Below are 15,455 nucleotides of genomic sequence, written 5' to 3' on the forward strand. Positions count from 1 at the left end.
GTTTGTTTTGGAGATAATTCTAGGTTTAGGCCTTATTTGAGCAAGCGAATTTTTTAATTGTATAGAATGCTCCAATCTTTTCAGATATATCCAGGATGGGGGTCGCAATATTATGACTTATAATAAATACATGTTTGGTCTTTGTCCCTATCCTGGCTCTTAAAAACCTTGAAATTTGCTAAGTGAGCCATGGTAATGGTAACTTTCTTTTCTTTTTCTTTTTTCTTTTTTTTGTCTTTTTAGGGCCTTACCCTCAGCATGTGAAAGTTCTCAGGCTAGAGGTCTAATCGGAGCTGTAGCTGCTGGCCTATGCCATAGCCACAGCAACTCAATATCCAAGCCACGTCTGTGACCTACACCACAGCTCGCAGCAACACCAAATTCTTAACCCACTGAGGAAGGCCTGGGATCATACCTGCATCCTCATGGGTACTAGTCGGGTTCATTACGGCTGAGCCATAATGGGAACTTTGATAGCAGTTTCTTTCAACCACACGAGTTTGTTAATGGGGTGACTTGTTAACGGGGTGACTTTTGGAATGCTCTTAAGAATGGGGGCTGGTGGGCCAGTTGCCAGGGGAGCTTGTGCGCGCATGCACACCCCCCCCTGCCCCGACCTCCAGGGAGGAGAGAGGGGGTGGACGTTGGGTTAATTACTCATGCAGGTAATTGTCATTCTGGCCCATGTAATGAAGCCTCCATAAAAATCTGAACTATAGGGTTTGGAGCTTCCAGTTGGTGAACATGTGGCAGTCCTGGGAGCGTGGCTTACCTAAAAGGACATGAAAGCTCCTCTCCTCTTCTCCCACCTTGCCCCTTGGCATCTCTTCCATTTAGTAAAATCCTTTAATAAACTAGTAACCCAATAAGTGAAGTGTTTCCTGTGTTCTGTGAGTCACTGTAGGAAATGATCAGACCTGAGGAGTGGGTTGTGGGAACCTCTGACTTATAGAAGCCCAGGTGACAGACCTGGACTTGTGATTGGGCTCTGAAGTTGGGCTGGGGGTGTCTTGTGGGACTGAGCCCTTAAGCTGTGGGTTCTGATGCTATCTCTGGGTACATAGGGTCAGAATTAAGTTAAATCAAGGGGGAGGGAGTGGGATGGACTGGGAATTTGGGGTTGATAGATGCAAACTCTTGCCTTTGGAATGGATAAGCAATGAGATCCTGCTGTATAACACTGGGAACTATATCTAGTCATTTATGATGGAGCATGATAATGTGAGAAAAAAGAATATAGACATATATGTGTGACTTGGTCACCTTGAGTACAGTAGAAAATTGGCAGAACACTGTAAACCAGCTCTGATGGAAAAAATAAAAATTATTATTTAAAAAAAAAAATTGAGTTAAATCATAGGACCCCCCCCCCCCCATTGGTGTCAGCCCCATACATTTGATGAGCAGAGTAGTGAGTGTGATGGGTCAATAAATCATTCCTGCAAAAAGGCATCAGGCCCAAATGGTTTTTCAGGCTTTGTTCATTTGTTAACACCACACCCTTAAAGATAATCCCTATCTGAATGGAAGAAGATTCCAGTCTGAAAGAGAAGTCTCAGCTCAGGTAGTTTCTACTCTGGCATACTCATTTCCATGATACCTTTGGCCCATGAAGTATACACTTCACTAAGATTTTTGGAAGAAATTGTTCTCCGTTAAGAAACTGAGTGGATTTAGTTTAGGCACCTAACTTCCTTTAATCTCTTCAGTCAGTTAATACTAACAGCATCCTATGTGTTATGTTGACAGGTCTGTGCCCAGACTGGGAATCCTGGGACCCAAGAAAGCCTGTGGATAATGCACGAGAAGCCATGCAGCAGGCAGACGACTGGCTTGGTGTCCCACAGGTACGTGTGCACCCGTGCCTGTCCCATGAAGCTGTTTTCCCTTACGTGCTATGGATGCCTCTGGGTCTGGCAGGCAGTCTGACCTCCTCAGTGGTCAGCTTTCAAGGAGCCTTGACTGTGGCATCTCACATCTTCCCCACTTTATTAATAGGTTCTCATTACTTGGGTGCTTGTAGATCCCCTAAAAATTTTCACTGTCATGTGTGACGTATTTTGGAGTATTTCTTTTTTTCTTTTTTTTTTTTTTTTTGTCTTTTTGTCTTTTCTAGGGCCGGTCCCGCGGCATATGGAGGTTCCCAGGCTAGGGGTCTAATCGGAGCTGTAGCTGTCAGCCTACACCAGGGCCACAGCAATGCAGGATACCCAACCCACTGAGCAAGGCCAGGGATCAAACCCGCAACATCACGGTTCCTAGTCGGATTTGTCAACCACTGCGCCATGACGGGAACTCCTTATTTTGGAGTATTTCTGTTCCAAAGATCACAAAGGCCATCTTTGGACACCAGACAGCAAAAGTGGACCTTAACCATAAGAAATTGCCAATATTTGACCGTTTTTAACCTATTAAACATTTTTTTGGAGTTTCTTATAGCTCAGCGAGTTTGATATCCAGTCTTGTCACTGCAGTGGCTTGGGTTGCTGTGGCATGGGTTTGATTCCTGGCCTGGGAACTTCCACATGCCAAAGGTGTGACCAAAAAGGGAAAAACAAAACAAAACATTTTTAAAAATCCAGTTTCTTTAAGAAAGTCACTTAGAACTTTTTAAAAGATTAAAACCAGGATAACCAGCCATTAATGGAAATTGTGGAGGAATTTGTATTTCCCATGATCCTAACACAAGAATATAACAAAAGAACTTGGAAATTGAGTATGTCTTGGATAACATCTGCAGTAGCCATATTGCTTAGTTGAGGTCCAGTCTTCTAAGCTCCTCCTGACATTCTGAGTCCCATGTTCAAGACCTGGTCAAGGAAACTGAGTAGCTGGTGCCATTGGTGGATGACCTCACTATGGGCTCTGTTAAGGTGTTATGTTGGTTTTCAGAGCTGAATTCAGTGTATTTTGTAACAGGATCCCTTGGGCGGTAGAAAATCTTGCCTATGTGTTTTTGGTTTGGTTTTGGCATCATGTCTCTGTTCTAAGGCCCATTCCTTGGCTCTGCCACATTCAGGAAGTGGTGTGGTGTGTTTTTCATCTCCTTAAACCTAAAACCATCTCCATTTGATGTTCATGTGATGTTGGCACTGTATAAAGCTGTTAAAGGAGCTGGCTACAAGAAATGCTAAATCAATGCACATCCATTTTATGGAACGTATTGGAAGCAACTGTACAAACCCAGAGAGCTATTTTGTTGCTGCAGGCTAATCATCAGAATGTTTGCTGGTGGTGTTTTGTTTTGTTTTGTTTTTTAAACCGTGGAGTGAGGGAAGCTGGGTACATATGTCATCCATCTGCTTTTGACTGACCCGGTTCATGAGCCTTCTGTTCAGCTGAAGAGGTGTGGCTTGCCTCTTGTTGGGAACAGGAGAAGTTTTTGTGCTGTTTAGGGTTGGGTCAAGTGGTACAACTGGGGCTGTGACACCTTCAGAGAGGCCACCTGTCCAGCATGGGTCTAACCTTGTTCCTAAGCTGAATGTTAGGAGAAAATTTTCCTCTTCTTAGTTTATAAATGGCTTTTAATATGAAACCTCTCTTAGCTCAAGCTGCTGTAACAATGCCATGGACCATGTGGCTTAAACAACGGACATATATTTCTCACTTCTGAAGGCTGGTAAGTCCTGGTGTCAGGAAATTCACTTTTTGGCGAGGGCTCTCTTCCTGGCTTGCAGGAAGGACGTGATGGAGAATGAGCTCTGGTCTTCCTCTTATAAAGGCACCAATCCCATTAGGGGAGCTCCACCCTCATGATCTCAAATGTCTAAACCTACTTACTTCCCAAAGGCCCCACCTCCTAATACCATCACACCAAGGGCTAGGGCTTTAAGGTATGAATTTGGGGAGGACATAAACCTTCAGTCTATTATAAGATCATATAACTAATATGTCATTGCATTATCTCTCTATTTGATTTTTCGCCGCATCCGTGGCATGAGGATGTTCCCCAGCCAGGGATTGAACCTGCACCACAGCAGTGCCCCAAGCTGCTGAAGTGACAATGCTGCATCCCTAACCCACTGAGCCACAAGAGAACTCTTTCTGCCCCCCCTTTAAACTAGTAGCTGAATTAACAGAAATGCAGGCAATGGATGAATGAGCCAAGAAAAAGGCCAGTTGACCTATGCACTTTTTTGTAATATGCTCCAATCCCATGTGTACTTGTTTCTTCTCTCTCCTCATGTGATAGAACTTATCCTTTCTGGAAAGGGGAGTGAGTGGCCTTTTTTTTATCAGGAGGGTACATATGAACCGCTAGAACTTGTGCACAGAATTGTCTGGAGAAGGTCCTCAGCTTCCAAATGGAACAGTCACACCTCTAAAAGTTGTTTTTTTTTTTTTTTGTTTTTGGTCTTTTTTTTGTCTTTTGTCTTTTGATGGCCACACCCACGGCATATGGAGGTTCCCAGGCTAGGAGCCTAATCAGAGCTACAGCTGCTGGCCTACGCCAGAGCCACAGCAACGCCACATCCGAGTCACGTCTGCAACCTACACCACCGCTCACGGCAATGCTGGATCCTTAACCCACTGAGCGAGGCCAGGAATCAAACCCACAACCTCATGGTTCCTAGTTGAATTCATTTCTGCTGTGCCACGATGGGAACTCCTAAAAGTTTTAAAAAACAAAACTGATTTTGACATGCCAGTTTAATGTAGTTTACTGAGAGACTGACTCAATTTCTGTTTCGTTTAGGAGATGTTTGCAAAAACTTCAGTAATTACAAAGTGATTTGTTCCAGGTATTCATCTATCTTGTCATTGTTCTAGGTCATCACTCCTGAAGAAATTATTCACCCAGATGTAGATGAGCACTCGGTAATGACTTACCTGTCCCAGTTCCCCAAAGCCAAGCTCAAGCCAGGGGCTCCTCTTAAACCCAAACTCAACCCCAAGAAGGCCAGGGCCTATGGCAGAGGTAAGTACTGGCTGTGTTGGATTTGAGGTTTGTCCCCTGATCTTAGAGGTTATTCAGAATCTAGAGTGTATAGACTTAATCCTTAAGGTGCCCCAGGCCTCCTTTGTCACATGTGTTTTTACCTAAAGTTCCATTTATTGATGACCATCATTTTCTGCCTTGTGAATCTTGGCTTTCAGAAACGCTGCTGCCTTAATGTGATGGAGACGGATGAGTTGGTTGCTTTGTGATTTGGGTGCAGTAAGCCTGGGATGAAGAAAGGACTGTTGTTCCCATTTTTCAGATGAGGAATCAGAGGCCCAATCCACAGGGTGGTGGTGGGGTCAGGTGGAGGGAGGGGGTCCTCAAATTACCACAGTGGGGTAGGGGCAGGAGCCTGGGTCTAGGAGCTGCTGATTTATGTCTTCTTTGGATATGCTGAAGCGGCCTCAGATTTCCAGATGGAATAGGAGCTATTGTTAACCCCTGGCCGATACTTCCTTGCTAAGACATCCTGTTTATGATATCACCACCAACTGCCAGGAGACAGCTCAGAACATTACAGTGGGTCAAAGCATTTTGAGGAACTTGTTTTTCTGGTTGGCACCTGACTTTAGGCACATGAGCTTTTTTAAGGAGAATAGTTGCATTTCAGCCCACTGTGGTTTCTGGTTAAGATTAGCGCAGCAAGATACAATTTACTCTTTTCTCTATGAGGAGGGAAAGGAATATGTTTTATTTATTCATTTTCATGGTTACAACTGTGATAACATTCACACACAAAACATATCTGGTATATTCTCTCCTAGAATCATAGTTCTTATCATTCTGATGTTTTCTCTTGCCTGCGTGTGCACGTGTGTGCGTGATCGTTGTATTATTTGAAAATAAATTGCAGACATGGTGACATTTCACTCCTCAATACACCAGCAGGCCTCTCCTAAGACTAAGACATCCTCTTTTGTAGCTGTAATATTCATTATTACACATAAGAAAATTAACAGTAATTTCATAACAACTTATATCCAGTTTGTATTCAAATTTCCCTATTGTTCTAAAATTGTCTCTTACAATTTTGTTTGACAAACCAAGACCTGATTAAGAGTCATCACATCTGCTTTATTATTTCTCTTTAGACTCTTAATCCAGGATAATTCCCCCCCAACTTTCTTCTTATTTTTTTTAATGACATTGACTTTCTGAAGATCCAGAGCACTTGTCTTATAGCATGTCCCATCTGCTCCTTCTCTTTGAAAATAGCATCATCCTACTTGGCATCAGCTTAGTCTTAAGATGACACACGACCAGGGTGGTGGTTCTGACCATATGCTGTTCTCAGCATCAGTGCCAGGGTCCCTCTCATCATCATTTAGATCAGAGGACAGTGAGTTCTGAAATAAACTCACTTGCCATTTGAGGTCCTTTTGGCAATGAAGCTGGGTCTGTGCAATTGTTTGTTTTATATGGAAACTGGGGGTTTTGTTTGAAGCCCACTCCCTCCTTCCATATGCAGTCAGTTGAAGGTTGGCCGGTCCATGTCCACGCTTGCTTTGAAAGTGCTTTCTCTTAGCTATAACCAAAGATAGTAGTTGGAATAAGGGATCTCTGATTTTATTTTATTTTTTATTTTTTGTCTTTTTGAGGGTCGCACCTGAGGCATATGGAAGTCCCCAGGCTAGGGGTACAATCGGAGCTGTAGCCGCCGGCCTACGCCACAGCCACAGCAACACCAGATCTGAGCCGAGTCTGCGACCTACACCACAGCTCACAGCAACGCCAGATCCTTAACCCACTGAGCGAGGCCAGGGATCGAACTCGAAACCTCATGGTTCCTTGTCGGATTCGTTTCCTCTGCGCCACAATGGGAACTCCAGGGATCTCTGATTTTAAAGACCATGCTTCCTTAATGGCAAAAAAAGCTGCAAACAGCCAAATCTCTTGTCAACAGAATTGGTCAAATGGATTGAATCTAATCAAGACATAAAATGCTGGTTTGCAATAACCTTATCACTGGCTGTCCAGTTTCCCCATTGTTAATGTGAAACAGTTTCCTTTCACAATGCTGTTTTCTAGAAAATGTGACTTGCAGCAGTTAAGGAATGTGGCTAGTCATTGCCATTTCCTCCTTCTGCTTCTGTGTTATGTACTTAGGGAGGAAACATGTACACACACACACACACACACACACACACACACATGTATGCATATTTTTGGATTTTTGCATTATTATGTTAAGGTAGAATACACATAACACAACATTCACTAATGTAACCATTTTTAAGTGGACTATCAGTGTCATTAAGGACATTCACTGTGTTGTACAAACATTGCATCTTCCTAAACTGAAACTTTGTACCCATTAAACAATAACTCTCCATTCTCACCCACCCCACCCCTCCCCTGCCTCTGGGAAGCACTATTGTATTTTGCCTCTGAATTTGCCTATTTGGGGTACTTGATTAAAGTGGAATCATACAATATCTGCTGTTTTGTATTTGGCTTACTTCATGTAGCATAGTGTTTTCAAGGCTCATCCATGTTGGTACGTATATCAACATTTCTTTCCTTTTTAAAGCCGACTGATACTCTATGTGTAAACCACATGTCGTTTATCCATTCTTGGGTCAGTGGACCCTTGGGTTGTTTTTGCCTTTTAGCTAGTGTGAATAATGCTGTGGTGAACATGAATATATAAGTATCTGAATCTTTGCTTTCAATTCTTTGTGTATATTTCTAGAAGTGAAATTGCTTGGTAGTATAGTTCTTCTGTGTTTAATTTTTTTTTTTTCCTTTTTAAGTAGGAAGAGAAAATGGTCATTGTAGGCAACAGGCCACACATGAAGCCACATGGGCAGAACCTTAGATATCATCTTTGGCTCAGGAAGAGACAAAGGGGAGGGACAATTTGCTCTCTCCTGTGTGGCCACATTGCTTTATTTCTGCCAACAGAACCAAGGCGTAGAAACGTTGCATCTTCTAGTTGCTAGTTCACTGAGATCCATTCACTGAAAGGAGTGAGGGGTGGGGTGAGGTGCACCGGCAGCCACAAACAGGTCTTTGTGGTGGGCTCCCTCGCTGGGTTAGGGATGTTGAAAACATGCAGCCATGAACTAAATAGAAAACATATGTTCCGTATGAAGCATTCGTTGCATAGCAGGCTCTCAGCACCCTTCGTTCTGAGTAATCCTAGAGACCATTGTTTCCCTGTGTTAGCTCTGAGCGAGTTTACAAGGTGCTGGATGTGGTTTGGCCTCTTAATTAACCATGGTCAGCCAGGGTAGATGAGCCCCATCCTGGGCCTTGGATAGGCTGCAGGGTAAGTCGTTTCTCAGGCTCTTGGAGTCAGGTGGAGAGAGTATTAATAAACATTTAAAGTGCAGGGTTAAATTTGTTTAGTGACCCAATCATGATAAAAATTTTAAGCAAAAGAAAAATGTAGAAAATAAAAATTGAACACCTTCCTTCCCATCTGCTAGTCTCATTCCTTCCTTCAAAGTCTGAGGTGTTTCTTTCCAGCCTTTTTTTTTTAATGCTGAGATGAGTTCGAACTGTATTTTCTTCATTTTGCATTTCTTACCTAGCAGATTGTGAATGTTATCTTGTTATATAACAATCTATAGCCAATAAACTCTGTTATTTATTGGAAAACTAATACAAATCCAGAAGGAGTAACAAATGACTCAATGTCTTCAACAGATAAGTGGCAAAGAAGAGATGGAGAGAAATGTAGAGAGTGAATGAGATTTAAGAGGCTTAGGAACTAGTTGTAATATGTGAACCTTATGGGATCCTTTTAAAACTTTTAAAAATTCATGGCACTTATAAGATAATTAGGAATTTGAACACTGAATATTTGATGATACTAAGGAATTGTCTTTAATTTTTTTGATGTGACTTTGTTTTGATGTGGATATTCTATAAATGTCTTTTAAAGATACATAGTGAATGTTTGTGGATGAAAAATGTTAGGACTAGGATTTGTATCAAAATAATACAGGAGAAGGGAAGAGGTGGGAGTGAAGGTGTGAACCAAGACTGGCTGGGAGTTGATAGTTGTTGAGGCTGAGTGATAGGTACACGAGATTCATTTTACTCTATGTCTGTATACATTGAGAATTCTCTATAATTAAAAAAAAAACCTTAAAAATATGTAATACTTATGGGAAGAAGGAGTAGAAGTATTTTTCTTAATTCTTCCTAGTAAGCACAACTAAAATCCCTGGGCATTTTCTACAGGACAAACGTAGGGAGACTTGGACAGAGAATAAGGCAAAACAGCTAGGGACCTTGGAAACACAGACTGACACAGTAGTGAGTTCCTTGGGTTTTCTTTTGCTTCTTATATCCCAGGCCTGGAGCTGAAGAAGCTAATGACTTGGGAATGCCCATGGATACAAGCACAAAAAGCCTCAACAAACACCTGCTCTCTCTGATTGAAAGAGCAGGAAAGGGCAGCCTAGCAAGCAAGACAGAACACTTTTAAACAATCGCTATTATACTCCAGCCAAGTGCCACAGAATAAACGGTGGCCTCCAACCCCTACTGACACCAGCAAAGGCCAAGTGGGGAGCCCAGACTTTCCCTGCAGATAAGGGGGCCACCCTCCCTACAGTGATGTCAGAGGCCACTCGAGGGTAATAATGAGGCACTCCTAGCCTTCCAGCTGCCACTGGAGGTCCAGTGGGAGCTAGAACTCCCACTTCCACCCACCAGTAACGAGTAATCATCTATACCTGCTGATGGAGCCCCCTCCAGGTGGAGGTTGACCCAGGAACCTGGACATCTTCCCCCAGTGGTGGTAACAAGGCATGCACCCTCCCTTCCCTTGCTGGAGCAGTATTATAAAAAGGCCACTAAAACAGAAAGTTTAAATAAGACCCAGAGTCTCATAACACAATAACCCAGAATATCCAGGTTTCGATCAAAAAATCACTTATTGTACCAAGAACCAGGAATATCTCAATCTGGATGAAAAAAGGCAATCTGCTGATGCCCACATTAAGATGATAGAACTATTTGATGAAGATTTTAAGGTGCCTATTGGAGTTCTTTGGTGGCTCAATGGGTTAAAGATCCTGCATTGTCACTGCTGTGGCTTGGGTTGCTGCTGTGGCATGGGTTCTCTTTCTGGCTCAGGAACTTCCACATGCCACAGGCATAACCAAAAACAAACAAACAAAGACTTTAAGGCACGTATTATAAAAAGGCTTCAACAAATAATTACAAGTACATTTGAAACAAAGAAATAGAAGATAATAAAGGAGAACCAAAGGGCACTTTTAGAACTGAGAAATACAGAAACTGAAATAAAAACTCAATGAATGAGGTCAGTAGCAGAATGGAAGGACAGAGAAAAGAATCAGTGAAGTAAAAGGTAGAACAGTAAAAATCATTCTGAATGACAAAGTAGACTGAAAAAAATGAACAGAGCCTCAGGACCCTGTGGAACGACAACAGAACATCTAACATTCATATCATAGGAGACCTAGGAGTTCCCGTCATGGCTTGGTGGTTAACGAATCCAACTAAAAACCATGAGGTTGCGGGTTCAATCCCTGGCCTTGCTCAGTGGGTTAAGGATCTGGCGTTGCCGTGAACTGTGGTGTAGGTGGCAGATGCGGCTTGGATCCCGCGTTGCTGTGGCTCTGGCGTAGGCCGGTGGCTACAGCTCAGATTAGACCCCTAGCCTGGGAACCTCCATATGCTGTGGGAGCGGCCCTAGAAAAGGCAAAAAGACAAAACAAACAATAACAACAACAAGAAGAAAGCAACATAGGGAGACCTAGAAGGAGAATGAAAAGAGAGCAGGGCTGAAAAAATGCTCAAATAAATAATGGCTGAAGACTTCCTAAGTTGTGCAAAAACAAACAAATAACCATAAACCTAAAGATTCAAGAAGCTGAACTAAACCCAAGCAGCATAAGGACACATACACAAAGTCTACACCAAGCCATGTCTTAGGCAGACTTCGAGAAACTAGACCCTAAAAACTGGAAGGCAGTGAGAGAGAAATGACACCATACCTACGGGAGAGAAATAGCAAGACAGATTTCTCATCAAAAGTCATAGAGGCCAGAAGGAAGTGGCACCACATTTTCCAGGTGCTAAAAGTAAAGAATTTTCAGGCCAGAATGCTATATCCAGGGATAATATCCTTCAGGAGTAAAGAGAAGATCAAGACATTCTCAGGTAAGGGAAAATGAAAAGAATTTGTCATAAGCACATCTACCCTAAAAGAATTGGTAAAGGCAATCCTCTGGACAGATGGGAGACAATGAAAGGGGGAATTTCGGATTAACGGAAAGAAAGAACATGATACGCAAAATATGGGTAGGTTTAATAGACTTTCCTCAAAAAACACAAACTATCAAAATTCAGCTAAGAGGAGCTAGATAGCCTGAAAGGTCCTTTAACCATTAAATACAATTTATAATTTAAAAGCTCTTGGAAAAGAAAATCCGGGGCCCAGATAATTTCAGTGGAGAATTCTATCATACATCTAAAGAAGCATTAACACCAAATCTACATGATCTCTTCCAGAAAATATGAAAAGGGAACACTTCCCAGTTTGTTTTATGAGCCTAGTTTTGCTCTAATAACAAAACCAGATAACGACAATGCCAAAAAAAGAAACTGCAGACCAGTATCCATCATGAATATAGACGTAAAAGTCCTTAGCCATTATACAAGCAAATAAAATTCAGCAAAATATAAAAAGAATTATGTATCATGACCAAGTAAGATTTATTCTAAGAACGCAAGGCTGCAGTCAACGTATTTCTTGACTGAAGAAGATCACATGATCATGTCAATTGACACAGGAAAAACACTTGACAAAATTCAGTGGCCATCCATGACAAGAATTCAGAAAAAGAGGACTAGAGGAGAACTTCCTCAACTTGAAATAGAGTAACTACCACAAAGAATCTACAACTAACCTAATTAATAGTGGAAGACTGAGGGAGTTTCCCTGGTGGTACAGCAGGTTAAGGATCTGCCCTTGTCACTGGTGTAACTCTGGTCGCTGCTATGACATGGGTTCATTCCCTACCCCAGGAACTTCCACATGCCGTGGGCTCAGCAAAAAAAAAATTAAAAAGAAGACTGTATGTTCCCTAAAATTCAAAACAAGGCAAAGATACCCATTTGCACCACTGTTTTTCAACGTGATGCAAATTTTAGCCAGTATAGTCAGGCAAGAAAAGGAGATAAAAGACATATATGGAAAAGTAAGAAATAAAAACTGTACCTATGTAGATGACATGATGGTCTATGTAGAAAACTGTAAAGAATCTTAAAAAACAAAACAAAACAAAAAAAAAACCCTCTCTTTGAATAACTGAATTCAGCAGTCACAGGAATCACCATGTAAAAATCATTTGTATTTCTGTCTACCAGAATGAACATGAGGATAGTGAAATTTAAAATACCATCCCATTTACAGTTGCTCAAAAAATTGAGAAATTGGTGTCAATATAATAAAACATGCTAAGAATTCTATGCTGAAAATGACAAAAACACTGATGAAGAAATCAAAGACCGGAGTTCCTGTCGTGGTGCAGTGGTTAACAATCTGACTAGGAACCATGAGTTTGCAGGTTCGATCCCTGGCCTTGCTTAATGGATTAAGGATCCAGCGTTGCCGTGAGCTGTGGTGTAGGTCACAGACGTGGCTCGGATCCCACATTGCTGTGGCTCTGGCGCAGGCCGGCAGCTACAGCTCTGATTAGACCCCTAGCCTAGGAACCTCCATATGCCGTGAGAGTGGCCCTAGAAAAGGCAAAAAGACCAAAAAAACAAAACAAAACAAAAAACAAAACAAAACAAAAAAGAAATCAAAGACCTAAATAAATGGAGAGACATACTTTCTATGGGTTGAAAAAGTTAGAGTAACAATGTCATTTCTCCCCAAATCTTCATATTGGTTTTTGTTTTTTGTCTTTTTATGACCACTCCCATGGCATATGGAGGTTCCTAGGCTAGGGGACAAATTAGAGCTGGAGTCCCTGGCTTGTACTACAGCCACAGGAATGCAGGATCTAAGCTGCATCTGCAATCTACACCACAGCTCACAGCAACGCTGGATCCTTAACCCACTGAGAGAGGCCAAGGATCAAACCTGTGTCCTCATGGATGCTAGTCAGATTTTTTTCCTCTGAGCCACGACAGGAACTCCCTTTATATTTGTTTAACCCATTGCTATTAAAATCCCCACAAGATTTTTTTAATAGATAGGAAAAAGCTATAACTTTAAAAAGTATATGGAAAGACAAAGGAATTATAGTAAGGAAAGCTATTTTGATAATGGACAATAATGTGGTAGGAATCAGTCTATCTGATTTCAAGACTGTTATTTCAGACACACAGGTCAATGGAACAGAATTGAGCACCCAGAAAGAGACCCACACAAATACTCACAACTGATTCTTGACAGAGGCACAGAAGCAATTCACTGCAGGGAAGAGAGCTTTTCTACACATGGTTCAAAAGCAACTGAACATCCAGAGGCAGAGAAAATGAACCTTGGCCTCTGTCTCAAACTTCTTGTAAAAATTAACTCAAAATGGATCACAGACTTCAGTGGAAACCATAGAACTATAAAACTTTCAGAAAAAGGTGTAGAAGAAAATCTTCAGGATCTAGGACTAGGCAAAGAATTCCTAGACTCGACACTGAAAACATGATCCGTAAAAGGAAAAAAATGATCAATTGGACCTCATCAAAGATTAAAAAAAAACATGTAAGAGTATGGTCTACATTCTGAGGTCTTGGTGTAGAACACAAGCATTGGATTGTGTGTGCTATGAGGGTTCTCTCTCACCCTTGGGTCACCCCACTTTTGTGAGACTAGCTTCTGCCCTATTGGCTACCTAGACACCATCTCAAACAACTCAAAATGTTGCTTAGACCATAGGCCCCAGGGGACTGGATTTTACTTAATAAAGAAGAAAACAAAAAACTTTTTTCACCATTTCAAACTTTTTGCAGTTAAGAGGTAGAAAAACTAGGTAAAAACTGAGCAAAAATATTTGGAAACCACATATTCAGCAAAGCACTAGTATTTAGAATTTATAAAGACCCCTCAAAATTCAATTGTCAGAAAACCTAAAAACTAAAAATAACCACACAATCCAATTTGAAAAAGGGCAAGAGATAAGAACAGACATTTCATGAAGAAAATATGCAAATGGCAAAGAAGCACATGAAAAGATGTTTAATGTCATTGGCCACAAGAAAAGTGCCAAATAAAACTACTGCACACTTATAGGAAGGGCTAAAATAGTAAGTAGCCATACACTAAATGATGGCAAGGATCCAGAGAAATTGAATCTGGATCACTCATACATTGCTGGTGGGGCTGTAAAATGGTACAGCCACTCTAGAATACAGTTTGGCAGTGTTAAAAAAAACTAAACACACAACTACTATACGACCCAGCAGTTGCACTCTTTGACATTTATCCAGAGGGTTGAAAACTTATGTTCACACACAACTCTATGCATGAGTGTTTATAGCAAACTTATCAGTAATAGATAACTAGAAACAACTTAGATGTTCTTCCTTGGGTGAATAGTTAAACAGACAGTGGTGCATTCATATCTTGAAATAATACTCAGTGATAAAAAGAACAGGGTATTGATACAGACAGCAACCTGGATGAAACTACAGAAAATGATGCTAAGTGGAGAAAGCTAATCCCCAAATTTTACACAATGTGTAATTCCAGTTGTACGACCTTTGAGAAACGATAAAATTACAGAGATGAAGAACAGATTAGTAGTGGGAGGGGTTACAAAGGAGATAGTTATACAAGGGCAACATGAGGGTTCCCCATGGGATGGAAGTGTTCTGTATCTTGACGATGTCAAGTTAGTATCCTTGTTATGATGTTGCACTAGAGTTTTGTATGATGTAACCATCTGAGGAACAATAGCGGTTTTTTGTTTGTTTTTAGTTTTTATTTTATGGCTGCATCTGCAGCATATGAAATTTCCTGGGCCAGGGATTGAATCTGAGCTGTGGAGTCACTGCTGCAGCAACAATGGATCTTTTAACTCACTGCCCCAGGCTGGGAATGGAACCTGTGCCTCCTCAGCAACCTGAGTTGCTGTAGTGGTATTCTTAACACACTGCGCCACAACAGGAACTTCTAGAGGGTGTTATTATTTATTACACTTGCATATGAATCTGTCTCAATTGGGTCAGTCGTCTCAATTAAAAGTTTAACTGATAAAAATAATAATCAAATGCAACTTAAAAACATTTCAAGTAATAGGAAATGGTCTTTTTTTTTTTTTTTTTTTTTGTATTTTTGCCTTTTCTAGGGCCACTCCCATGGCATATGGAGGTTCCCAGGCTAGGGGTCTAATCGGAGCTGTAGCCGCCAGCGTACGCCAGAGCCACAGCAACGCAGCATCCAAGCCGTGTCTGCAACCTTCACTACAGCTCACAGCAATGCTGGGTCCTTAACCCACTGAGCAAGGCCAGGGATCGAACCTGCAACCTCATGGTTCCTAGTCGGATTTGTTAACCACTGTGCCACAACAGGAACTCAAGG

The 15,455-nt window shown here is 41.5% G+C and overlaps 1 protein-coding gene and 1 long non-coding RNA gene across 13 annotated transcripts in view; one reads left to right on the forward strand and one right to left on the reverse strand.

Moving 5' to 3' along the window:
* The window catches only part of FLNB (filamin B), a 149,085-nt gene that overhangs the window by 58,526 nt on the left and 75,104 nt on the right, over positions 1 to 15,455 (forward strand). For all 12 annotated transcript variants that reach the window (XR_014823393.1, XR_014823394.1, XR_002337597.2 and 9 more), the window contains exons 3-4: positions 1,750 to 1,847; positions 4,771 to 4,918. Coding sequence is in view for 6 of the 12 variants with exons in the window: in XM_021069061.2 (XP_020924720.1) it covers positions 1,750 to 1,847; positions 4,771 to 4,918 (246 nt within the window). In the remaining 6 variants the exon portion in view is untranslated. The remainder of the gene's footprint in view (positions 1 to 1,749; positions 1,848 to 4,770; positions 4,919 to 15,455) is intronic.
* Positions 10,481 to 13,392, reverse strand: LOC146397358 (uncharacterized). The gene is made up of 2 exons (XR_014823398.1): positions 13,169 to 13,392; positions 10,481 to 12,636 (listed from the first exon to the last, which is right to left on the reverse strand). It is a non-coding gene; the product is annotated as an uncharacterized LOC146397358 (long non-coding RNA).

Source organism: Sus scrofa, chromosome 13, assembly GCF_054392235.1.
Source record: "Sus scrofa isolate SSC_HxYL_T2T_F1_AM1 chromosome 13, Sscrofa_HxYL_maternal_Yorkshire_Landrace_v2.0, whole genome shotgun sequence".
Classification (NCBI taxonomy): domain Eukaryota; kingdom Metazoa; phylum Chordata; class Mammalia; order Artiodactyla; family Suidae; genus Sus; species Sus scrofa.